General features: G+C 52.3%; 1 protein-coding gene across 13 annotated transcripts in view; it reads left to right on the forward strand.

The window, feature by feature from the left end:
• Nucleotides 1-27,016, forward strand: part of ZNF536 (zinc finger protein 536) — a 423,689-nt gene that overhangs the window by 287,627 nt on the left and 109,046 nt on the right. The window contains exon 8 of one of the 13 annotated variants that reach the window (XM_082711300.1): nucleotides 2,209-3,108. The exons of the other annotated variants lie outside the window; for them this stretch is intronic. Coding sequence (XP_082567426.1) covers nucleotides 2,209-2,216 — 8 coding nt within the window. The 3' untranslated portion in view covers nucleotides 2,217-3,108. Of the gene's footprint in view, nucleotides 1-2,208; nucleotides 3,109-27,016 lie in introns of those variants that run through there. 13 annotated transcript variants of the gene reach the window in all.

Consider the following 27,016-nt stretch of genomic DNA (forward strand, 5'->3'; position numbering starts at 1 on the left):
TGTCCAAGTGACTTTTGGTTGCAGTGGTCCCTTTGGCACTAAGCAAGTACCAACCTTACTTTCCATCAAGGTTTTAGAGCATGTTTTACTTCCTCACATCTGCCATGATAGGTTACGGATGGCTTTTCTTGGTATGTGGGAAATTCAGCTTTCAAGGCAGTTCTGGGGACTTTGTGATGACATCTGTCATAGGGGTCCTACCATTTCTGTCTCTACCCAATTCTGTGCCTTCTGGATAGAAGGCAAGTGTTTCAGGTAGGAAGTGAAGTCCCTCCTGCTCGGTGTTTGACCAAAAAATGGCTAAAGGCTGTGGTTGGTCAGTTAGGGAAGTCCAAGGGGGCCTTGGCCGGAGCGTGTGGAAACAGCATGGAACTCCCCGTGTGTGTGTGTGAGGACACCCACGCGCAGGCTGTGGGTGCACAGCCCAGGGCATCTGGCACATTTTTGGTCTTGTGGATGATTCTAAGATTGAAGGGGTGGACAGCAGCCAGCAGGTTCTAACGAAGAAAGGAGGTTAAGTTAGGAAAATGGCACAGGAAGGGAACCACAAAACCTAAACCCATCACATGTACCAGAGCCCACGTTCCGTCAACGCCAAGGAGGGCGGTTAGCCTGGAAGACCCAGGGCATGTCTACGGTAGGGCCTTGTTGCCTCCGGAGCTGCCGTGCTTTATTGAAAGCCCGATGTGCAATCATTTCTCCTTCTTGTCTTCTTTATGAGCTGATCCTTGGAGGGACTGGCTTGCAGAGGCTCTGATTGAAGCACAATTTTGTATTCCTTTTCTTTGCCGGACTTTATCATTGGCAGATTGTTCTTTGACTTCTAGAGTCCAGCCTGGTTCCAGTAACAGTGTGTGTGTCTAGGGTCTGATGTTAGAGCCCAGCTGGGAGGACCCTTTGGCTTGTGCTAGAGTCCAAGGGCAGATCCTTTAAGTTAATACAGATCACCACCCCATCCTGCCAGCCCTGCTCCGGCTGGCTGCCTCACAGCCCACCACAGAGCTCGTCCCTTTGACCCTGCTGGGACAAAGCCGAGGGGCCATCTCCTGGGATCTCCCAAAGGAACCACCTCCCAGGGACGGGCTGTCCTCTCTTCCAGAGCCTTCCTGTGGACTCTGTGTTGATGAAGAGGCAACCTCTCCCAACTCTTTGGGCATTCTCCTCCTCCTCCCCTTCCCTCTTTTTAAATTAAATGGGAATGCCACTGACGTGATGTCGTTCTCACTGCAGGATGACAGAACTGTTGTGTGAATACCATTGTATTTGCCAAATGGTCCACTCGTCATTTCAGAACAAACAAATGGATGGTGTCTGTAAGTCGGCAAACACTGGTGACATTTAGCCTTGTTTATGTTCCTTTCCTTTTGCTGCATATTTTTGGCTCCAAAAGCTACTGTCTGAATCGACAGTGCCTCCAAAGCAGGAGAAAAGTCTGGTAGCTTTCACTTCGGTTTCTACGTGCATTTTCTTTTTGGATGGCTCGATACCTCCCGCCCAGGACCAAGCCTGGGTGAGAGAAGACAGCAGTTGAGCTGTTTGGTTAAAAAACAAAACAAAAATTTAAAAAACCCAAAAAACAAACAAACAACAACAACAAAAAAATGTGCAGAGACACAGATACACACACATTTTTTTTCTCCCAAGTAATGACTTAAGACCAGGAGGGAGGAAGAGAAAGCTGAGAGACCAGAGGGTTGTCGGAACAGAGACCCACGTCCCTGGGGACGTGCAAAGTCTCTGTTCCCGCATAGCCGTCGCCATGTGGTGTAGTGACAGCGTGACCCCCTTGCTGTCTCATGCCGAGGGCAGGGATCCCTGGTTTCTGCCCCACTCCGGCTGCCGACTCACAGGGACGGTCGGCGCCCACAGCCTTGTAGTTACAGGCCACATCTTCGCTACAGAAGGAATCCGGTTCTTTCTTTTTTATATTCAGATGTTGTGTGCAAAGCCCAGGTTTCAAATAAGTAGTAATTATCTCCTATTACTTAGCGCTGATCAACAGCACCTCTACGCCTAATTGCCAACCTGCTCTAATCACGTAGACTACTCTTGCTTTAGCCAGAGACGGAAGGACCAAATTTTATAAATACTGCTTTATTGTCATTACTCCATTAAACAATTAGGGAGTGCGGCCCTGTCCTTGCTTTCAAAGGCCTTTCGCCTCCATGGTTTCTGGATTGTTTAACGAATCTGCACGTTTTCTTGCAGGTAAGTGACACCCCCTGTTCTAGTCGGTCTAGCTGGACTTGCCCTTGTCTGTTCGTGCTCCTCGGTGGCTCTCTGCAGCTTGTTAATCGTGTAAAGTCAAGAGAAGAATGTATACACATATGTGCGTTGAATAACTAATGACTATTGGCAAAGGTACGCCAATGCACGTCACACCGACCTACAGTATATCTAGGAGAGAATCAGGAAGGCTAAAAATACTGCCCCATATGTTCCTTTATTAGTCACGGATCGCGAAGGCTTAGTAACTTGAATGAGCGAGGAAATTCCCTCAAAGTCCCGAATCCTGAGTGACAGATGCTGGTGCACTGGAGGTGCCTTCACCTGTGAAAAATCTGACGGGGCAGGGTGGGGTCCGCTACACCAGCTCGCCAAGCTTCTCGAGACGGGTCCCGTTGGCATTACCGCTTGTGTCCGAATTGACTTGCATTTTGTAACACTTTAGAAGAATACAGAGAAGTGCGGTCGTTATCTTTCTCCATAGTATTTAAGCAGTCCTATTGCTAGTTTAATATGTGTCAGGCCTTCCTATTAACCGGGAACGGAGGACAGTAACATTCCAGTGAACGGCGACTGGGCACGCACAACTTCAGACGTGGAGATGGAAAGCAAAACATGCGGAGCCCGGTGCTGGGTTATCGTGTGCTTTGGACTAGAGTATTGTGGAAGTAATGAGAAGATTATATTAAGGCGTTCCTGGTAATGAAGGCATGTAAGTTCTAATAATTGTAGCTTTCTGAATACGTGTCGAACTCTATCTATAAGTGTGCTGTATGCTGAGTTACAAGTTAGGTCATTTATGAATGGAATGTAAACCAATACTAAAAATGCTTCAATAACTTATCTTGGTATTGCTAATAAAAATAAAGCTGTGAAACATTAGTACACTTTCGAGTCATTATGTGAATTCCTTCCCCACTCCCGCTCCCCCCATCATCCTCCTCCCCCGAGCTGTCCTCCCTGATGGAAGCCTCAGGAGGACATTCAGAGAATACTAGGGGGCTGCCCACTCTGTACCCCCCGCCAACCCTGGGCTCTTTGCTGGGTAGTTAGTTGCATTTTTCGGCCCACCTTGAGACGGGCCTCGCAAGTACCAACTCCTAAGCGTGCCAGGGTCCAGACACGTCCTGGTCTGGGGCAGGGGCCGCGGTGGGTGGGCCAGAGCCGGGGGCACATATGGGCAAGTCTCTGTACCAGTGACTCCGGGCACCGAGCTCCCACAACTGCTCCCAGGCCCCATGCGTAGGGGGAACCGAGGCAGGTTACCATCCCCCGTCCCGGGTGTGGAAGAGCCGGCCCATGCCCGGCTTCCGTGCAGCCAACCTCGCCATTTTCTTTACATCCCGCGAAGGGTAGATTTCGATGGGAAGGTCCCCGGAATCATCGTAGTTGGGAGATTTTTATCAATGGAGATTTTTTTTGCTTGAGGCCTCTGTTTGCTGCCCCAGGCTTTGGCCCGGCCCGTGCCCCCACCCCCGCCCGGTGGGAGGGGCAGGATACAGGAAGGATTAAATTTGCCCCCCCCCCCCCGTTTTTTGTTGCTTAGTTTTTGTTCTGTTTTGTTTTGTCCGAGATGGACCTCAGACCCCCACCACTTCTGCAGTGCCTCTAAGCCTTGCTGCTGTTTGGGAAACTTCGGAATTCCTTTCGCGCCCTGGCTCCCCATTCAGTGGGTCCCGTGGGGGCAAAAGGTGTTCTCATCATCTGACAGAATCCCCACACTCCCTAATAAATCAAGTGTCCCCTGTGGGAGGGGACAGAAGCCCAGGATTGTCCCCCTGAACAACCCTGGGCTTTGCAATAGGACAATCGTAAACCTTGACCTCTGGGGACATTCCCTTCCAGAACGTCTCCTGCAAACTCTTCAAACCTTTTCCCCACCCAAAGGCCATAGTACAGTCTCTCATTTAGGAGGAGAGGAGTGGAGAGAGGGGAGAGATTCTGAGTCTTTGGATCCATGACGAAAGCCCACAGGAAAACCATAGATCTCGAAGAAGTTTGGCAGCTCCCTGTGCCCACTGCTGCCTTCTGACTAGGGTCTGGGGGAACAGAGGATGCACACTGAGGGTTCTGGTTGACAAGCGGGGAGGAATCCCAAAACGCCCGGCCAAGGGAAAGCCAGGTGATCACAGCCACACAGCCCAGGCCCACGTGGTCACCCCAAGCCCTGACAGAAAGAAGGACTCCAGGAGGACGTTGTCTTTATTTTCAACGCTCCCCTCCCCCAGGCTTTTCCCTGGGTTCTTGCCTCCTGAGGGCTCCAGGAGGCCTGTGTCACTGCGCGGTGGCATGCTGCCTCTCGGCGAGGAGGTGCTGTGTTCCCTCCTGGTTTCAGAAGCCACAGGTGCAGCTCCCAGGATGGGGTTCCCCACCATCCACTCTGTGTGGGCAGGGGGCACCCCTGGGGCCTCTCTGGACCAGTGCCTCAGGCCTGGGGACCCGGGTGGGAGGAGGGGAGGCTCTGTGGAAGGCTGCTGGGTCTCCGTGCCTCCACTCAGGGCTGAGCACGTTGCCCTGGGCATCGTGCACCGTTAACAGTCACTCTGCATGCTCCTCCGGGACGCCTTGCTGACCCCGCAGCCCCGGGCTGCCCAGCCAGCAGGGACTCAGGGGCCCAGCGAGTGGCCGGTGGCCTCGGGTACAGAGGACGTCCCGCGGAAGGGGACAGGTGGTCATGCTGACAGTGGGAGGGCTCCTTGGGCAGCTCATCCCTGCGTCTGCCATCTTCTCTCCCTCCCTGGACCCAATCCCTAACGGGGTGTCTACCCATCTCCGGCTCTAAGGCAGGGGTCTTTCCCGACTCTCTCCCCAGTGACTTCTCAAGCATAGAGGGGACCTTTGTGGATTCTCATCCTTCCACTTTGATGAATGAGTCCCAGCCCCCTCCCATCTCTCATTTCACAGCACCCCTGCTTCCCACCTCCCCCTCCTTCCTGCCTGGGGGTAGAACTCCCTTCCAGCCCATCCAGCATCAAGCGTGCTGTGTGCTGTGAGGGAGCTGGGGTGGGGGGGAGGAATTCAGGCCTTAGGTACCAGCTGACTTCACTTCAGAGCACTGCGTGGGGGGGCTGCGTGCTCTTTCCTCTGTCACCCCACATCCCTACACGGGATGATAACAAACGCCAACTGTTTGGACCCCAGTGAGGGGCAGATACAAGCATCACCTACAGGGTCTGCCTTTGATCCTCCCCAGGCAGGGCCGGCCCACTGATCTGAGGTGGACAGGAGACCCTCGCCGCCGCCCCCCCTCCCCCCCACCCCTGGGAAGTGATCCTGGAGTTTGAAGGAGGTAACCGGCTCAGGGTGGGGGTGCCCCAGGCAAGGAAAGGTGCTCTGCAGCTTATGGTAGGACAAAGGGCCCTGACCCCTGCTTCTTCCACACGGGTTGGGAAAAATGTTTGCTTTGATGAAATTCAGATATTCTCGGGGCGGGGGAGGAGCCCAAACTTCGGAAGATGCTTTTTGCTCCTGTAGAGTCGCCCTTTCTCGGAGATGTCATGATGATTGAATTACATTCCGAAGCATGCCCCCCGCACGCAGTCAGCCTTGTCTCCGCAGGAGTGGATTCTGCCTCTTGAGCAAACAGTGCGCATTTTCAAGGTGAAAGTTGGGGAGCTGGGCAAAGCGGTTTCATTAGCAAAAACACCCATTCGTGCGCCCAGCCGCCGGCTGGCTTTGTGACGGGTTGGTCTCTCCTGCTTGTTGTGGGATTGTCCACAGACACCCATCCGCTCGCAACCCGCTGCTCACGAGGTTAAGTTTTCTTTTTGAACTTCTCTTGTTGTCAAATTAATATAATATGCTCTCAATTATCCACATAAAAGGAGAAAGGCAACCAAGCAGGGAAAGTAAATTTGCAATTAATTTCCTAAATTATTGCTCTTTTCACATGATGGACAAGTCGTTTTTCTCTGACTTGGACTTGAGTGTTCTATGTGTCCTGCGGCGGGGGAGGTGACTCCAGGGTGGGCAGGGCTGGAGGCAGACGTTTTACGGGCAGGTGGAGAGGCCTCAGTGAGTACTTAAGGGTTCGGAGTACGTTTGGCTCTTGTCAGGGAGAAAGTCCATTCATCTTCTTGGTCTTTTAAGATCCCATCAGTGACTTAGCTGGGGGTGGGGGTGGAGGGTCTCCCCAAAACAGACCCTAAGATAAGAACATGGATGGAGGTCTGTATGTAGGAGGAGCTCCCAGGAGTCATGGGAGAGGGATGAAACCACTCAGGTGTGTCAGTGAGAGAGTGGCCACTGCTCGAGGACTGGGTGCATTCCTTCCAGCCATCCTCTAGGATACCGTCTGGAGTTCATCTCAGAATTGGCCCACAGAGGGCTGAAGGAGCTCCCAGCTGGGGTATTTACTTAAGAGAAACAAGAGTCCATTGGCGTGCCAAGGGACTGGAAGAGAAGCAGGTGGGCCCCCACGACGTCTGCCACCAGCGGAACGCCCTTAGCCCAAAAGTCCTTTCCCCCTCAGTGCACTGCAGAAGGCCACCAAGGATGAGGAAAGATACTCATTCCATGATTTCCCTGTGGGAAGTGAATGTGGGTTTTAAATTTTGAAAAGTGCGTGGTCTCTCCACTTAGACAGAAGCTCACTGGAGACCAGATGGGAGGGCTGGTCTGGGGGCCAAGAGACCAGGTGTCTGTCTACCAGCAGTCGAGCTCCTAGGAGCTTCAACAACTCAACCTTCTCTTGGGATACCACTTGCCCACTGGTGAGAGGAAGGGTGACTGTAAGTCCCCCGAGTCACCTCCTGGGTCTCAAACTCTGGCTTTCATGATCCTTTCCAGCCCTGAATTTCCAGGTGACCCTGTAGGACGCCATCAGTCCTAGAGTTCCCGTGAACTCAGCTCACTTCAGCAGGGCCCCGGACGTGGGAGCCCAGCTTTGCAGGGACACCTGGGATTTCAGTTTGGCCGAGGCCATTTACTGTGTGAGGGTGTGGGGCACGCGGATCCCTGCCTCCTCCTGAAGCTGTTTTTCTTAAACCGTAAGAGCACTGAGGAATTTGTCGTTTATGCATTTTTTTAAAGAGGGAGTCAATGCAACTGGATTTTTGAGCTCCTGGTAGTGCAAGAGAAACTGATTATCTGACTTTCTTTCCTTTTCGATTTTCAACCTCTTGTGTTCACAGCGGAGCCTGAGAAGATGGCATTTTTCATGATTACATTTTCTTCAAGCACATGCCAGATACCAATATGATAATCCAGTGTGTCCCTCCTAGGACAGTAATCCCTCTCGGGATCTTCCAACTCCCCCCACCCTGCCCCCAACAGGGAGAGGGAGAGGAAGGAGGTACCAAGAGACAGGGGCTCAGGTCAGACTCGGTTGTGCATACGAGGGCCATAGGGGCAGCACACATCTTCCTCCAGGTCTGGGACCTTATCCATGCTTCCATCTTCAGAGTGCTCGTGGCCCCCTGAAGCCGCTGCTAGCTAGCGAGCCCTCCCCCCTCCCCCAACTGGGGACGGTATGTGCTATCTCCAAGTGGAAATCCCTTGAGTCCTCGGCTTTCTGTTTTCCACGGAATAGAATTTGTTGGCCTCAGTGTTGTGTGCCACCCAATGGCACACAAAACAACAAAATGTGTGAGAGCGAGTAACTTGGACGTTGGCAAGTCACCCACATTTCAATGGCTTTAGGACGGGTGCTGCTGTGCAGGACCCGGGCAGAGCTCCCGTGGAAACGCGGGACTCGCTGAGACCTTGGCAAGTGGGTAGAGAGTCTGGGTAGCGTGTTACAAGGGACGGTATCCCCCATCCTTGCCAGCCGGTGCTCACCACGGTCTGAAGAGCTGAGTTGGGAGTCCTCCCATCCCAGAGTGGACACTTCCCCGGAGGGGCCGGGGTGACGGTTCGGATCCTATTCCCAGGATGCGCAGAAATCACCCCATTTGGCTCCCACGGAACTATCTTTCCTGTTTTCTAATGCTACCAAGGATTACAACTAGATGAAAAAAAAAAAAAAAAGCTATCTAGTGGTTAAGCGGTGGGAACAGATACTTGTATCCATGGCTCTTGCTTTACATAAAAATTTTGGGCTTGATGGGCTGCTTCTAAATCACACTCAGGGCAATTAATTTTAAATCCCAAGGGGGATTTTCTTGAGGACTTTGGGGTAAGTGCCCTTGCAAAGCGGGCATGTTTGCAAAGTGGCCGCTTTTAATCTGGACAGAGGCCGAGTGCCTGGGTCTCTCTAGCCTGGGTCTCCCTAGCCTGGGTCTCCTCTCCTGGAGCTAAGAGGAGAGAACAGCAGTACAAACACAGTAGTGGCTGGGTTCAGGAACTCAGCTCCTTCTCACGGCAGGAGACGCAGGGGCTGGGTCATGAGGCGGGAGCATGCGAGGCACGCCGGCCTCCGTGTCCTGGAACACACACGAGGGAGGGGGTTTGGGACCAGACATGAGGCACCCTCCCAGTGGCGGGGAGAGGGACCCCCAGGGGCCCGAAGCTTCCAGCACCACCCCAGGCCTGAGAGTCCCAGAGAGCCAGAAAGCAGCTTGGGGTCTGCAGGCCTTGGTGTCCCCAGACTGGGCACCATGTCCACTATGTCAGGCGTCTGTGGGAGAGTCTGGAAGGATGGGTGAGCCCCCGGAGGCTGGGGCTGTGCAGCAGCATGGACATGCAGAGACCCACAGAGGGACTGGGAGCCAAAAGGCCAGTTGACGAGAGAGGGAGCATACAAAGAAAACAGAAATTGGGCCTGGTAGACAGAAGCGAAGGAAAGTTGGAGCTAAGAGGAGAGAACAGCAGTACAAACACAGTAGTGGCAAAAGCTAGAGAAGGCCCCCAGAGAGCAGGGCAGAGCGAGGAAAGCCATGGGGAAGCGGGGGGAAGAGGACCCAGCAGAAACGGAGCAGCTCTGGCCCCCAGAAGCCTCTGCGGAGCTGCCTGGGCTCCCAGGAGGCGCAGTGACCATCCTGAGGGCCTGGCCGCGGACTGCGGGGTGCTCAGGGCTCTTGAGGGAACACCGAAGGAGCTGAGGGCTTGGCGGAGGCCTGGCGTTCCAGCACACCCTCCTCCCCCCGTGCTCTCTGCCACCAGTTTCAGGAGGAAATGCTGCAGCTTAATCAGAATTATTTACAAGATAATGGTCCATTGTTTGCACTAAGACAGATGTTGTCTGTGGGAACTTTGTGTTTTATGCTCCTTCCCCTGCTCTGCCTTTGCTGGGTGCAGATGGGATCCGAGTAATGTGAGTTATTATTCCAGGGACTGGAAATCCGAGGCACCTTCGTCCCAGCCTGGGCTCGGCAGGGCCAGGGAGCGGGGCTGGCCCTGGGCAGGCAGCGGGGAAGTCGGTCCCTGCTGGCCGCGGCCGGGCCTCAGGCCTCCTCCCTGCCCCTCCAAGCAGCGTGTGATTAAGAAGGTCTTGTTTCCTTGAGGGGCGGGCTGGGGCAATTGCCTTGTCTGGTGGACAGGAAGGGCGCGCTCTGATTAAGATTCACTTGCTATTTGTTGAGTCCAGAGGTCATCACTGACATCGTAAATGAGGGTGGCCATCTGGCCCTCTGCTTGCCAAAAGGAAAGAGCTTGCCCTCTGTGGTGGGGGCTTGGAGCCTCCCTCCCCCTTCTCTTTTTTTTTTTAACTTATGAGAGCTCGCCCTTGGTCTTCTGGGGGGACTTGACTCAGAGGCCGGCTCTCGACTTGGTGCCTCTGTCCTTTCTCCAAATTCTGGTTTCACTGCCCCCGGGAAGGTGCTTGTCCCAAACAAGGAAAGATGGGGCAGGGTGTCCCTGACCCAGACTGGCTCCCGGCCTTGCCCTTGAGGCAGGTGGGCCATCCCAGGGCCTCCCCCTTCCTGTGAAGTCCCTGGTCCTTCTGAGACAGTGTCCAGCCACTAGGCTCGCCAGCCATCTTTGCAGAGCCCAGTTCTCCTGGTCATCAGAGCCTGCCTTCTGAAGGAGGAAAGTGAGACCAAGAGATGTTGGGCGACTTGCCCATTCTCTACTCAATGGAGAAGCCTCCCAGCACCTCATGTCGGGACCCTGCCCCCCTTCTAAGAGTCCTGTGGCCAGGGCACGAGGGGAGCAGCCCCATAGCAGCAAGAGGGGGTATGCGGTGAGAGGTACCTGTCCCGGGGTGAGCGCTGGTCCTGGCAAAGGGTACACACCCACCACCCAGTAGCGGTTAGTAGTCCTAGCTGCATGATACTGCCTTCACGATGCATTGCATTTCCAGTATCAGACTGTGACCAAACAAAAAAACCCCAATTCATAGAATTCCTCATTTGGAGGAGTAGAAAAGAGATGGACACTCTCGTGGCAACCAAGTGGTTCAGGTCTGAACCTGCTCGTGGGACAGCGTCGAGGGGAAGTCAGAGGGCCATCACTCCAAACCCTGCCTCTAGCCCCTGAACGCCTTCAAGAAGTTCCCACATGGGTGACCGCCCTGAGGGTTCGTCCCGTTCAAGGTCCAGCATGTCCACACGAGTGTTTAAGGATGACTCTTCCCCGTTATCTCCCCACGCCCAGGGAATGACCCTCTGGTCTTCAGCAGCAGGATCTGAACCTCCAGGTCATCCCTCCATCTGCCCAGTTTATTTTTAAGTAATAATCGATTACTATGCCAGGGCCAATGCTCGTTCTAAGTATTTTATAGAGGGTAATAGAGATCTTCTCTTGTTTAATTTTCATGAAACTCCCAGGAGACAGATGTTAGTTCTTACTCTTCCCATCTTACATGCGGGAATGTTGAGGAAGAGAGAGGCTGCATCACTCACCCAGGGTGGCCCAGCGGGCACGTCGGGATGCCGAGACTCCAGACTGGGCAGGGACATCCTTGAGCGTGCCCTGTCTGCGGCCTCCCCTTGCCAGTGGCTGGTGCCCTCCCACACCTGCCTTCCCAGTTGGAGATGCATGGAAAATGCAACCAAGAAATATACAAAAATAACTTGTTCCTGCCAACTCCAGCTCCGAGTCCTGAGAGAGGATAAGGGAGATGGCAAGCAGAGATTCTAGTCACAGACAGAACCTGGAGCTTGTCCCCTAGAAACAGGCAGCACAGGGCACTGGGTGAGGGGTGGGGGTCTCACGTGACTCCACTGGCCCAGAACTTGCCTTGTGACCCTGAACACCAGTCTTCCCATCCCCCGCAGTGTCCTCACCTCTCCATAAATGACAGAGTAGCAGGCATCATCCCCAAATTCCCCCCATCCTCTAGCCTAAGAATCAATTTTTCTTGGGATTCTTTATTCTGTCCCGTTCAGCCTCAGGGGAAAAAAAAACTGTCGCCCCTCCCCAACCCCTAACCCCCCCCTCAAAGGGGCTCAGGGAAAGCTGACCCCTCACCTTGCAATTGTTCCCTGGGGTCTAGGTGGGGGGAGCAGAGAGTGGGTGGCCCAGGGCACCAGCGGCCCTCCAGCCAGGGCTGCCTCGGGGCCCAGCCCCCCGCTGTGAAAGCGGCAGAGGTCAGACTAGAATAATATTTATCAACCTCTTCTCACTGTGTCAGGCTCTGCCCCAAACCCGGCGTCACTGGAGATCACAGATCATGTCTTTTAAGGTCCCACAGAGCCGCCTCACATGTGACCAATTACCTCTGTCAAGCCCGGGGAAGGAGGTCCCGCCTCGGTGGGTGGGATCTGAACTTGAGCTTCCAGAGGTCGATGACTGGGATCTTGGGCCTTTGAGCCTGTCACTCCCCTATAGCCAGACCTTTTCTGTTAAAACTGTTTAAATTACAAACCAGTAATAAAAGGATCATATGTGTTTCCCACCGAACAGGTTCTTTAGGGCTATTACGATAATTAAAAACATATGGTGTCTGTGCCAGTCAGAGGGAAACCGCAGATGTACAAATTAGGTATTATATAAGGGTTTTCTGCTTTTGCCCTTTTAAAAACGTCAGGCTGGAGAAGTTTAAAGAGATAAAATGGCAATTGTGCAGATAGTAGGTAGCATTTTGATTTTAGGATCATTAAATATATAAACCCTTTTCTTTACGCTTAATAGGAATAAACAGGTTCTGATAACCAAAGGGGGGGGGTGGGTGGGTGCAGCCCACGGGGGGCCCTGAGGTGACAGGACACAGGCAACCTTTTCCACCTCACAGGGTCTCGGATACCATAAAATTTTTTGCATTTTTTATGACGTCGTTCTGCACAAGGAGGATTATTTTACGAAATGTTGAATTCTATTAAAATTGGATTGAGAGGAGCAAAGACAAGGATTTCTTCACATGAAATTTTACTTTTTAAAAAGCAAAGATGCACGTATTGATCAGTCTAGGAGTAGCCATTTGTTTTCATTTAAAATATGCAATTGATTTTGAGAAGGTGATTAATACTGCTAATAAAGAAAAAAATTGGGAGGATTTCCACGTCTCGCCGTCAATGGCTTTCAATGCAAGTCGAGTTCCATCTAGCTACTCATGTTGGACAAGACGTCAGGCAAGCTGGGGGACTCTGGTCACATCCAGCCATGCTCTGGGGCAGCCGAGATGACAGGCTCTCGGTCCTAATGCAGTGGGACCCAGGCTAAGCAGCCAAGGCGTGAGCCCGTGGCCGCTGTATGTTTCTGCTGTGGAAACCCAACCAGACTGCCCTAAAGAAGGAGGCGATGGGTGAACAGGTCGCAGTGGCATGGCCCCGGCTTTGCTGCCCTGGAAAACAACCTCAGGTCTTCCTGGAGACACTCGAAGCCAGAACAAGGATGATCTGGTCCCAGACCTGCCCTCCTCCCTCCGTGGGACATGGTGGTATCTCCACAGGGAAGTTAAACAGAAAACCAGACAGGAACCCACAAGCAGAGTGGAGGTTCTGTTTTTCCCTAAGCCCCACCACCAGAGCACTCAGCCAGAATTTGCTTATAAGCGGGAAAGGCTCCTTCTTGATCACACTAGCTACAGCGACCTGGGCTCCCGAGGAAAGCATCCTTGGAAATGGGTCCTGCAGCCACAGCCCTGCTTGGGTCTCGAGTTCTTCACTTTTGCTCCGCTCCTTTGCCTGCACCCTCTGGAGGGCACCAGAAGCCCACTGTCCTCCTGTGTCCTTTCCTTTGGGCTCCTGTGACCCGGTCTGCCTCGCGATTAAACACAGGTTAAGTCAGAGCAGGGTTCTTGGACCGCCGATCTACTACACAACAAACGCGAGGGCCATGTCCGGTAGTGGCCCTCAGGCAGGCCTGATTATCCCCCCTGGGGGACTTTTGGCAATGTCTGGGGACACCGGGACAGGGTGTCCTACTGGCATCTAGTGGGTGGAAACGAGGATGGCACAGGGCAGGCCGAGAATTATCCAGTGCAAGACGTCAGGTTAGCTCAGGTCAAGAAGTCCTGGCATACAGGTAGGAGAATCAGGCCTTCGAGGGTAAGTCCAAGCTGGACACGCCCCAAACCAAGTGTCCGGGTTGACCGCCTGGCCCACATTGCGGCATCTGGCTTGCTCGCAGGCACACCATCCTGCCGAGGCACGTCCCCTGTGCACACCATGCCTTTATGAGAATCTCTGCAAGAAACCCTGGAGGCTGGGCTGCGGAAACTTCCAGCTTAGTAACCCAGAGCATTCCTCCCAACTCAGACTCGCGTGGGGAGCGTGGGGTGGGTTGGGAGCCGAGCAGACAGCTAGAACTCAGCCCTTTCTTCTCCCCGGTGACTGATAGCCAGCCTCCAGTGTTGGTGTGCATGTAGGTATTACCATTTTAACTTTTACGGAGGTAAAATAACACCTTGTCACTCAGCGCAAGTACCAATCACAAAATGAATTAATTGTAATAACCGTTGTCAACAGAACAAAGGACTTGTTGCTTTCCTAAGCAGATTTCAGCACCACCGAGAACTACAGACGAACGTTCCCATTGGGCAGGCCGGCGGAAACCAGTCGGAACATAATTGTATCTGTCTATCTCTTGACTTTGTTTTTAAGGGTGAAGGAATCGAGTTAAAAACCTATATTTTAAACATATCAATAAATATACCCCTTTTTGTGTCTGTGACGTCTCCTCAAAAACATGGAGTCTTTAATAAAATTGGCCATGAAAATAGCATTTGCTGCCGATGGTACCAGATAAGGGCCAGCTGTAGAGGCTGCCTGTTGACTCGAAGTCATGAAGGGAATTATGCCCAATTACCCTCCCATAAAACACCCTCTCATTTCTCGGAGTTATCAAAACACATCCCGTGGACAGGCGGTCAGCTGTCCCCCGGCTCCTCAAAAGAAGACAAGTGGGCCTCACGCTGGGCCCGCCGAGCTCCTAACTGCCCTCACGTCGACACCAGCGGGCTTGTTTGCTGTCAGGCTCTTTTGATGGTGGCCTTCCCTTTTTTTTTTTTTTTGGTCCTTGCCTTTTCACGTCTTAGCACATTCCCCCCTTGAAGAAACACTGTGGGTGTTCTTCTCAGCAGAGAGTCCCTCCCGGAAAGGGAAGACACACAGGCAAAGGGTGAGCGGGTCGAGCCTTTGCCAGGGAGGGTCTCGAACGACTGGGCCCTCACCCTACAATACATGATGAGGGACAGCTCGCAGGGGCTCTCTGTGGCCTGTCCCCTCTCGCCTGCCTTCTCTGGCTGCTCTTCCCTGGCCGGTGTGGGCCCGGCATCTCGCTTCTCTGAGTCTCAGGACTGTCCCATCGGATACACAGGTCACCCGCACAGCCTCCGGGAGCCCCTTAAGGCAGCCTGCTTTATTTTTAGAGTTCATGGAGGCTTCATTGGTTCCTCCATGATGAAATGAAAGGTTCCTAGGCTCTCAGAGCTAGAGGTGATCTTGGAGGTCGTCTTTGAGAGGCAAATTCGGGGAAGCATCTGCCCTGGGTTGTTGAACGGGAGACAAAGGCGAGAGCTGCTTCCAGGTGTCCAGGCAGGTCCTTGTGCCTGGTCATCATTCTGCTTTCTGGGGCAGCCCTAGGCAGCCTCCCGAACAAAAGAAGGGTTCCTGTGACTCATCCTTGCAGCTTTGCAGAAAATTTTACCCCTTTTGAATGTCCCCTGCTTGGTCACTTGAGAAGCAAGGGTAAGGGGGAGGCCTTCTTTAATGTGGTTCTGGCTTAAATGGGCTATGCATTCAGATTTCAAGAGCCACCTCTGGTTAGAACGAGGTGCCACTTGCCAAAGTGCAGAGCAGAGCCCTTCTCTGGAAACAGAAATCTCCCTCCTGCTTCCTGGGCCACTCTGCTCTGCTGAGGACCCAGCTATGCAGCTGGCCTTGGCAAGGCAGATTCATGGGCGCACACCCCTGAGAGAGGCAAGTCCCAGTTGTGGGAAGGTGCCAGGCCCCTGTCCTGGGAGCTGGCTGCAAAGCACGATGAAGCAGCACGTAGGGGACAGAGATGTGGGGAGGGGAGGACGGAAAGGGGCAGAGACTGGGGGGCTCCCATGTCCTCTAGGCCCGGACTTCACCCTCCACGCTCCACTGGCATAGTTCTAGAGAATGAAGAAACAGTGTCTTCCCACACCTTTCGGGGCGGGGGGGGGTGTGGGGAAGATTCTGTGACAGGGAATGAGTGTGAGCATGTTTTCATTTATTTAGCATGTACTGAATTGTTCCAGAGAGTGGGGAACTGGCCATCAACAAGTTAGCCAAGAGGAGGGTCCTTGTGGGGCCCATTCTATGGGGGGAACACTGATAGCAAACAAGAACACAGTTCAGCTTCTGAGAAGTGGATACCGAGATGATGAAGAGTGAGCGAGGTCAGTACCATATCCCGTGAAGATCTGGGGGACCTCTCTGAGAAGATGACATGGGACGGGGTCCTGGGTGATGGGAAGGAGCCAGCCGTGAAAGATGAGAGGATGTGTGTTCTGAAGAGAGGACAGCAAAGACAAAGACCCAGAGACGGAGAAGGGAGAGAACACCTTCGGCCTCTTAGATCTCTAGGCTCATGCACCTGTGTACATGATGAAACTTTCCCAGACCCTGAGATTTCCTTCAAGCTTCTCCATAGCCTTGACCAGGCAGTCAACAGAGTCAGGACTGGGCCTTCCCCCACCCATTTCCCCCATTTGGAGAAAGTGGAGTTCAAAAAGGAAGAAATGACTTGTACTGTTAGCACCAGCGAAAAGCTGAGCTAAATGACCACATGTCTGGACCCCAGTAGTGCTGCCCCTGACCTCTGCCTATTCCCGGGACTCCTTGTAAGTGTGACCAGACATATCGAAGGGCTACTGGGTCTACAGGAGACACCATGAGCTACTCTTTGCACACTAACCACAACCCCACACCTGGACGGAAACAAGAAAGCTGTTGGAGCTCAGAGAATTGGTCACATGACCTTAAGAACATGGAGCAATGCATGAAAGGGCCGTCCCAGGACTCCCCCAACAGGAGGGTCTCTCACCTCCACAGACTGAGACTGCCCATGGCAGAGTCTGTTCTTTCCATGACAGCCTGCCCAGTCTCTTTTTAGGCATCCCACAGATAGAAAGCTGGTGTGAGTCTTGATAGCCAGGCCCAGCAAAGTCACCCGGAAAACATGGGCCAGTTCCTTGGAAATCCGAGTCAAGCTTCCTTGGAGAAAGGCCGATGAGTTTGCATGAAAGCTTTCTGCTCAGACCAGCGTGCAGCTGTGAAGTTCAGCCCATGCTGACCTTGGCCAGGACCAGGTTCAGCCTCTTCCCGATGCCTTCCCACGCAGGGGCCCTGATGGCTGCCGTGCTGCTCCCCGGAGGCCCAGGGCGCATCATCGCCAAGACTGGCTGCTCCGTTGTCTTTTCAGGATCCCTGTTCTTGTCTGGGCAAACTGCTTTCAAATGAATAGCTATTTCTGGATGATTTTTTTTTAGTATTTCTTCTCCCAGCTGGTTGCTATATTATCTGCATCTCATGCCGTTCTGGCCTCCATGGGAGACAAGAGGTAGCCCACCTTCTGTATTAGCTGCAACGCTATCTGTTTCCGAATATTAGAAGGTGAAATTAGGAACTATAGCAACCTTACGACACCCTATCTGCTCTCAAAGCGAGAAGGTAAGTGGAAAAAGCTGCTTTTCTCCCCGTAGCACTATTTGTGATGTTCTGTGCACACTAGGGTGGATTTGCAGCTGGGGCCGAGGACCAGGATAAGCATGAACAGAGACTGGGAAGAAAGATGCTTGGAGGAAGGGTGCAAGGCTCCCAAGTGGGTTCCTCAATGGAGAATGGCCCAGAAGTGCGATTTCCAAGCCCACTGCCTTTTGCTGTTCATCTTTGCTTCGGGAGTCTGGTCTGGGGTGTGCAGGACTAGCGCCCGTGGGTGGTCCTCACAGCGGGCACCTGCTCCCTTCACTGCTGCCAAAGGTTCAAGCCAGAGACAATGGGCTGGAATGGTGGCAGGAGGCTTCCGGTTAGAGAGGCTTCATTGCCAGAACTGTCCGAACGCTGCCGAACTCTTCTTACATGGGTGCTCCCATGGAAGTAGGTCGTTCAGCTCTAAGCTTAGAGCTTAGAGCAGGCCAGGCCATAGTTTATGATCACCTCTGAGTGTGGATCGAGTGTAGGTCATTAACATATACACAGCATAATCAATAAATGCAGAAATAATACAGATATTTTAATCAATGTATTTGATCCCTTGGCTTCTGCTGCATCCTCCTGGATTTATTTTCCAGGTGGGAAATGGAGATAAAACTTGACTTGAATTTAGTCAAGGGCAGCCCTCCGTTGAAAAGTGGGAGCCGGAAAGCTATGGGCTGTGGGTTGTCATCTGGGCTTGGCGCTGCCGGGACATGTGTATACGGACACAGGTCTAGGCTGGCTTGCCCCCAGGTGTGGGTACAGCCCAAGTCCCACCCACTCCCCTTGCAGTCTGCATAGCAGGTGACTGATGTGCAGAAAACAGAGGCAGGAGGGGCCACGCAGCAGTCACTCATTCACGGACTCATCCGTTCATTCATTAATCCATTTGGCCAATATCTACGGAACATCTCCCATCTGCCAGTCGCTCCCTTAGGCATTAGGACACAGGAGGGAACCAAATGGCCATGGTCACTAGCCTTCTGAGCCTAATTCCACTTTGCTCTGCCAGCTGGGCACGGACCTCCTCCAGGAACCCTTCCCCTGGGATTAGACTTCTCCGGCATGGTTTGGAGTAGGGCATGGAGTCCTCCACAGACAGCTCAGGGGGTGGCCACTGTCCTGCCATCAGAGCCCAGCCCTGGCTGCGCCCCTGAGCGGTTCCGTCAACCCAGTGCACAACATGGATTACAGAGAGAGAAGCAAGACCAAGGAAGCAGCCACATCTTCCTGCATTTATTGCTTTAGCGGCTGGTTCCTAGAATACCGGCATGTAAGATCCCTCTCTAGGTGCTGGGGTTCCAGCCATGGAGAGCAGACACACCCCCGGGCCTTCAGGGAGCTCCCATGCTAGGGAGTGGGGGGATGGGCGATCACCAGTTAAAGGAGATAAAGGTCTAGAGAAAAAGGAGGTAAATAGGAATTTGGGGGATGCCTGTGGGGTTCCTACTTTACATGGGTGCCTAAGGGTGCCATTCAAGCAAAGACATAAAGAAGGCAGGGGTTAGAGGGAGGATCTGGGAAGCACCCACCAGGCAGACAACAGGGGGCCAGCACCCTGAGCTCGCTTGTGCACTTGGGATGACGCCATAGAGAGGACTGGGAGAAGAGGGGCAAGGGACAGCTGAGGGCCAGTAGAGCCCCTCCAGCCCTGAGCTCAGGAGAGTGCCACACTCACTGTCCTGAAATCCTTACTCATGTTTGAAGTAGGGGGCCTGCATTTGCCTTTTGCTGTGGGTCCATAGTTACTTAGGGGTCCTGACCCCCAGGTCTACCTCTGGGGGGTTGTGAACAGCAGCAAGGCACAGCCTGGACTGCGCTGGGGCAAACGTGGGAAGCTGGGGGCCAGAGGGGAGGGCCCGCGGGGACCAGGTGAGTGAGGACAGCTCCTTGGAGGCAGGAGCCAGTGGTGCCTCTCCGACCTGCCCCAGCATGGGTAGGTCCCTGCTTCTTCCTGGCCCTGCCCTCTGCCTCCAAGGTCTTAGATCCCACCAGGTCCTCCTGCTGCCCAACCCCACCCTTGGGTGACACTCTTGGTGTCACCCTTTAACTTCAACCTCTTTCCTCTGTCTTCTCTGCTTGCTTTGTCTCCCCTACCTCAGGAGGACTAGAGAGCTGCCCCATGGGTGTTGGAAGGTTTTGCTTCCAACACCAGCCACTTTCATTCCTGACCCTGGGGACTAGATAGCCAGGTTCCACTCCCAACAGTGGGGACCTGCTGTCCTGCCCCGTCTGTGCCCTCCCCTTGGCTCCCCTTGGTGGCGCACAGCGTACTTGCCCTGGGGCGGGCTGCGCGGTCAGATCCCTCAGAGGGCTTTTGTTTCTTGCAAAGCTGCCCTGTCTGCAAGGCGGTTGCACCTGTTTCTTGTCCCATGGGATGCTCTGTCTAATTCGGCCATCTTCCTAGGCAAGCAGCTGGAGCAGAAGACCCAGACCAGTCTGGAGGGGTCCGGTTCTTAGGAAAGTACAGCCCGAGCCCGCACGTCCCTGCCTCGGTCTCCTTGCTCATGGTGTCCTCTGTGTTGCTCTTGAAACCTGACTCTCTGATCTGCTTTTGTTTGCTTGGGTCATAGAAACAGTTTCTTTCATAAATACCTTGGCGTGCTTCGCGCGGAAGAGTATCTTGAAAAATAGCCTTTTGATTTAAATAAGAAATGAAAAGAAATCACCAACTCTTTGACTTTTATTTATTGTTTTTTTTTTTTTCCTTTCATTTCAATGCCTCATCTCTTTAATACCCAAATATCCACAGAAAGGCTTCAAAACTTAAAAGGGGGTGGAGTGGTGATTGTCGCGTAAATTTGCTTCCTGGCTGAGGCCTTGTATGCCAAGTTTTAGTCTGAATTACATATTTACAGCTGAGTTATAAACCCCCCGAAACACGGGATTTATCATGGAAACTGTGACACCGTCTCACCCAGCCTGGTGTTCTTGGGGACGGTGGTAATATACTGTGCGGAGAAATCAGTTCATTAGTTAGTTATAAACAAAGGACAGAGATAGTAAATTAGAGTAGGTATTTCCGTGGTTTTCCGTGTATTTATGATAGCAGAATATGCAGCTGCACTTTATTCCTTGAGCTAGTATTTAAGTGTTTCGGATTTAAAACGCGTTTTTAGATATGGCCGTGGAGCATTTTCAGACTCGGCCACTCCTGTTCTTCTGTAGTTTCATTCGTGGTATTTTCTTCCTTCTCTGTTGCTCATTAGAAAAATGTTAAAAATCCATTTTCGTCTGATTAATAATAAAGCTGATCACATGTAACCTAATTTTCATTCCGTGCTGCCCCTGTCTGTGGAGTCATATACAAAGTGACCTTTGGATCGCCAGTGGACTCATAAAGTACAATAAGCACCATTGTCCTGTCAAAAATTGAAGATGTTTTACATCATTACAAAATTTAATGTTCCATCTTTTCAAATGCACTACTTTTCAAAGGCCACATTCCAATTGAAGCTCATTAAAATCAGACTCAAGTTTCCTGTGGTGGGGATGAAGAGAGTTTCGCAGGCAGTGGGAGGAAAATGAATCACTCTTTTAAAACAGATATGGTTACATATTAGTTTTGAAAGGTACGGGGAGGCCGAGCCTCGGCTCCGGCAACAGTGGGCTTTTGTGCTGATGGATCCAATGACGGCCTCCCGGTTCCGTCGACTTCACCCACACTGTATCCTATTTACTGACGAATAAATCAGCTCTCCCAATGAAATTGTTGTTTTAAAGTTCAGAGGTGGAATCTGAAGGGGGTTCTGAAGGAAAGCCGTAAAATCTGCTCACAAATAGGATGGCAGATTTCTTTAAAAAAAAAAAAAAAAAGGCTTCCTCGGACACAGAAACACGATAGTTTTTTTTTTTTTATAAGATTTTATTTATTTATTTGATGGAGAGAGAGATCACAAGTAGGCAAAGAGGCAGGCAGAGGTGGGGGCGGGGGAGCGGGCTTGCTGCTGAACAGAGAGCCCGATACGGGGCTCGATCCCACGACCCTGAGATCATGACCTGAGCTGAAGGCAAAGATTGAACCCACTGAGCCACTCAGGCACCCCAAGACCGGATAGTTTAAAGCTGAGTCCCTTGAGGGGTCTCCTGCGTCCTGGGACGGCGGCGGGGGTGGGAGGTAACCAAATGCTGGGCTGCAGCCAGAAAAGGAGAAGCCCCATTTTCCCAAAGACTCAGCTCAGTCACATATTAGGGATGTGTTACACGGCAGGACCCAGAATTCTGAGCCAGAGTCGAATGCCTGGTTTCGCAGAGATGTCTTTGGGTCTTCCCGATCAAATTCTTCTTGGTGGTAGTCGGGTCTTCTCGCCTGTTTCTTGGCCATGTCGGAACGCTGAAGGTGTAGCCAGGTGTTACTTGGGTTTTTCCGGCTGATCCCACGAATACAAAGGTGCTGGATTGCGTGACACAAGAAAAAAATCTCTGTTCACGTCAGTCTTTGCCAAAGCAGTAGAATGGCTTCGAAGTTCCAGTTGCACAGAATACTAACGCACAACCCTTTGCCTCGTGACATATTGGCCTCCTCCGTCTCCAAGACCATCTAGGTAGGAAAGGTGTCCGCGTCTCAGTGAAGGAAGGATGACTGGTGGCTGACACGTTCACGGTGGCTTTCAGGGGGTTCCTCTTTCCAGAGTGTTCCTAAAGCAGAGCTTAGTTTATTGTTTATTAGGATTTGGCACTGAATCAAATGAGGGTAATCCAGATTCTGGGCAGGCTCATTTGTCCCTCCGTGCATCACTTACGAGGGCAAGCTCAAGCACCAGTCAGAATGGAGTTTGCGTCCTGGTTTTGCCCCTTGTGGCTTGTGGCTTGGCCGGGTCGTTCTGCTTTGCTGAACTTCAGACTCCTGGTGGGGTTGATACTAGACTCGACTGTACCAAAGGACTTACAGCGTGCCCGGGGCCACGATATTGATCATCAAGTGTGAGCTACTGGCTATGAAGGTAGTCATATTAATTGTTTTAATTACATTTGGAAAATCCCTAGCTAAGTGCCATCCTTGGAATAGAAGGCAGCTGAGGGAGTGAACACAAAGAGAAGCAATGTGTTTTACCCCTGATCACATGGCCAAGAAGTGTATCTTTACCACCAGTAAGCTACTGCTGTGCAACCAACCGTAGGAAAACGCAGTGGTGAAAATGACAACGCGTGCTTTCTCACAGGGCTTTGGGTGAGCTGGCGGATTCTGCTGAGCCAGACCAGGCTCTAGTGATCCGAGCTGGATTTGCTCGGGCCCCTCCGGCTGGCGGGCAGATGGGCCAGTGACTGGCTGGTCGAGGGGTGGGCTTGGCTGGGGTCACATGGTTCTGTCCCATGTGTCTCATCCCCTAGCAGACTGGCCTGGGCTAGCTTTTCATGTCAAAGGCAAAGGTCCAAGAGAGCAAACAGAAAAGCACAAGCCCTTTGACAAGACTTGCGGTCCATTACTCTCGTCCCATTGGCCAAAGCGTGCCACGTGGCCAAGCTGAGTCAGTGCAGAGGGAGGAGGCTGGCAAAGGGCGTGGCTGAGGGCGTGGCTGAGGAGCCCGCGTGTAAATCCATCTGTTTATTTCTGTCCCGAGATCCCCGAGGGGCACATCCAGCCGTGTGGACACTGATGTGGATGGGATGGAATCAAAAGCCTTAGAAGAAATTGTACTTCCTTCCATCCCAGGACAGCAGTACACTGAGCGGTTCCTCTCTGGTGTGTTCTGAGGTCCATCCCACAGTGCCTGCTCTGCCACCATGGGACACATCCTTCCCATGAAAGAAGCATCCTTTCTTCTTTCTGTTGATAGACACTCTCTTTTTAAAAAGACAATTTGGGAAGATTTTGCCGTTCCAAAGGCACATGCTTAGAATGGGGCAGGTGCAGCCTTAGAGTCTGAAGCCGGTGTCCTCTCTCCCCCTGCCCCCTGGCAGCTATCCCTTTTCTTCCAGTAACTCCCCTGTTGCCTTGACCTTGGGAGGACCCACGTTCACCCAGCGCCTCTGGGGTAAAGGATGCATTCTAGCTCTCCTGGTGATCAACATTCTGATCAGCCACAGAGAGCCTCTCCCTGCCACACCCTCCTCTGACCTCTAATTCTACTTACATTTGGGGGTTTGACCTACAAGAAAGGACCAACTCTGAAGAGACATAAAGTCTCTGCAACGAGACTCTAGAATGTTCCTCCTGTCCCTGATGGGTAGGAAATGGTATCTTCCAGGGCCCTGGCATCAGGAATCTAACCTCAGTGAGTGTGGGCTCATCCAGGGCAGCTGGGTTCCAACCCCCGAAGAGCAGCGATTAGGGACACGGCCCCGTGCATGTACAAGCAGGAGAGGTTTGTTTGTGGAACAGGGGCACACTGTGGACTTTGGGCATGTGGGGAAGAGCTGGATACCAGACCCCTCATCTACTTCTCCAAAGAATGGCTGTGGTGGGCCCGGACACTGAGGGCCGCCATCTCTCAGCCAACAGATGTACGGGCCTGGAAGTGGGCATCACAGTCTTCTGTGTTCCTGTTCTTAGGGCCATGTGAGGGGTTGTCAGACAGTGGGGACTCAAGGAAATCCTAGCTTATTCCCAGGCCTCAGATTAGGCTTTGTGTCCTTTCTTTCCTCCCCCAAAGACTCTTTCTCACAGAGGTCAGGACAATTCCAGATCCTGCCTGCTTGGTCCCCTTGTCAGTCTCTCTTTGCTGTGTGACCCCACAGCTGTCCTCCCCAGAGCCCTGGGCCATAGGTCTCTGCAGATGAGACAGAGAGCAGAGATTGTCCCTTACCAAGTGGTGGCTGGAATTGTAGGTGGGCTCAGCATTTTCCTAGACCCATGTGGGCCCATCATTTTATCTAGAAATGGTTTACTCTGGATAACTTATTTCAGCTTCTGGAACAATAAGCTTGTTTGGGAATCTCCAAAGTCTGAGGTTCTGCCTGAATTTAGAGAAGCAGGTCTTTCCAGGCCCAATATAGGTGAGATTTGTTCTTTAGGAAAAGAAATGGTAGCCAGCTAATACGTTCAACTCACTTCCCCTCTCCACATTTATAGTGGGAAGTTACAGTTGCTGGTGGTGGCTGAAGATTTGCTTCCAAGACTAGAGACAACTCCTCAGGGGACAAAGAGAGGCTGAGGCTGGCCCACAGGGCTATGGGCCTTTGTAGGAGGCTTTTCTGGGCCTCTTGTGACTACAAGCAGGATAGTAGAGGAATGAGGAAGTTACACCTGAGAGACAGGTGCCAAAGATCCCAGAGCAATTGGGTGTCCACGGGATTCCAAGAGGACTTCTTGGAGGGACAGAACAAGGATGGGAAAGAGGCTAAGAGCCCATGGTTGGGTTTCAGCAGGACCAGGGGTCTTTGTGTGTAGTAGCAAAGACTCACACTTAATCCTAGAAGCTTTGCCTGGGGGCTGGGGAAATAACACAATATGGCAACTCAGGGGAAAAAAAAAAAAAGGCAGTGAGCCCAATGAGTAGAACATGGCACCCACCAAACCAAAGGAAGGGAAACTAAGCTCTTTGGAGCTCCTACTGCTGAAGGAGAGTGTTGGGGGTAGATTCTGTTGCCTGAAACAGCAGAAAATAATCTATTGGTACTGTGTGGCTTCCAAAGTTACGACATCTGATGACCTGGGTTCTCTTACTAATTCTTTGACTGATCTTGGGTAAGTCTCAAATCCTTTCTAGGCCACGGGGGTCCCGTTTGTGCCATAAGGGGAGGAACCAAGGGATCCCCCAAGGGCCTCAGTAATACCGATGTTCACGGGGCCTGTTGGAAGAAAGTTGTAGCCCCCGAGTTGAGGGAGTGACCAGCATGGGGTCTCCAGGCCAACACTGGATAATCTTATAGGGGAAAGGGCACAGCACTTTGGGCCTTCCTCTAGGCTGGTGAGGAGTTGCCACTGGGAGCCACAACAGTGGTCTTTCTGCTGGGCAGCAGGGCTCAGAGCAATGTGTTTGAGACCAAGAGAGGTCATTTTCCAGAGCAAGGTCACAGGCCTTTATTCTGCCCAAGGGCTTTCTATACAGGGACATGATTCTGGGGTGTGTTCTGGGTACCCTGCACGCAACTCAACCCAGATACCCGAGGGGCACTACCCCTGGGAGCTTGCTTAGTGCACGTGGACACGCCCACCCTGAATGGGAGTTCTGGACAGGGCTGGCCCAGAGGTGCAGTCCCGGCCGCAGCAGCCGGCTGCCAGCTCTTCTGGCAGGTGGAGGGGCCATCTCTCCACTGCTCCTTGCGGGGCTCAGGCAGATAACGCCTCGAAGCTTCTGTGTTATTTACACTCGCAAATCCCCCTGCAGCAGGAGGATAAGGGATCAGTGGTAAGAAAGCTGTCCGTGAAGGTGCTGTGTGTTTAGTCTGGGTGTAGTGGAAGATGTGGCTTCCCCCATGGCCCGGCCATTGCAATTTCTTTCCCAGCAGTGTAACGGCACTCCTGGCTAAATGCAAGTGTGCAAGTGTCTGTACACGCAGATACACATCTACACCAAGTACAATTCAGACAGTGTTTGAAGACACTGGAGGCTCTGCCTGGAACACCCCCAAGCTTCCCCCTGCCAATCCACGACCAGCCTTCGGGATTAACCCTCTTTTTCTGTTCTTTAATGAAGCCTTCCAGAAACACACAGGTCTCTCTCTCCTGCCTCCTGCTTAGAATTGCTCAAGTCTGTACAGGGAAAGACTTGTGCCTTTAACTGTCTGCAGTCTAGAAGTTCATCTTTTCTCTCAGATCAAAATTGCCATGAATACACAGTTTTAAGCAATTTACAGAATTCTCAGCAATGCCGGTGTCAGCAGGAAGAGACATGGTGCTTCCTGTGCAAAGCTCTTTTGGAGGGACTGTAATCATCATGGGGTAACAATCAATGTATTCCTGGCTCCTAGCATAGTGTCTGGCACACTGTAGGCCTGCAAAAATATTGTAGAGTCAGGAATGAAGGAGTGGATGACTGGATGGATGGATGGTTGGTGAGTAGGTGGATGGATGGTTGGATGGGTTGGTGGGTGGATGGATGGATGGGTTGGTGGGTGGATGGATGGATGGATGGATGGATGGGTGGATGGGTGGTTGGATGGGTTGGTGGGTGGATGGATGGATGGGTTGGTGGGTGGATGGATGAATGGGTGGGTGGATGAATGGTTGGATGGGTCTGTGGGTAGATGGATGAATAGATGGATGAGTGGATGGATGGATGGGTGGATGGATGGATGGGTGGATGGACAAAGCTGTGAACAAATGAATGAATAAACAACTCTTCAGGCTTGACAAACTTAGCTATTGGTGGGATCTTCAGAGCACTGATGGTAGCTCCAGTGGTCAGGAAGGGTGGACTATGACTAGAAATTCAGAAACTGGCCTGTGACTCACAGAAAGTACCCACTGACTCAGAGTGAGATGCTTGGTATCATGCAGCCTTTGTGCTCTTAGAATCAATAGTCAGCACAGCTAACTGTAAATCCTCTACCCAGCAGGCCTGTCCTGCCTTTGTCACCCACCCCCCCTTCATCCTTACCTCTTCATTCTCCCACCTTCCCTGAGGTGCATCCTACTGGGAATGCCCTTCCTTACTCACAACCTACCTGAAATTCAAGGCCTGTCCTCCATCAAGCCTTTCTTGTTGACCCTAGGCCACATGTGTCTGATAGCCATAGAACATTCGCTCATTGTCTGCATCACATAGCTTCATAGTTGAAACTTCAGCTTCAGCATTTATACAAGAAATACGCAGTGAGCTCCCACTCGGTGCCAGGCACTGTTCCGGACACTTGAAATATATCAGTCAGCAAGACAAACACCTCCAGACTGCCCCTCCCCCTGAAAACTCCCTGTCTTCCTGGAGCTTACACTAAGTCTGGATCCCAGCTCAACCACTTGGGAGCAATGTATCTTTAGGCAAGTT

Source organism: Mustela nivalis (genome assembly GCF_964662115.1).
Source record: "Mustela nivalis genome assembly, chromosome: 18".
Lineage (NCBI taxonomy): Eukaryota > Metazoa > Chordata > Mammalia > Carnivora > Mustelidae > Mustela > Mustela nivalis.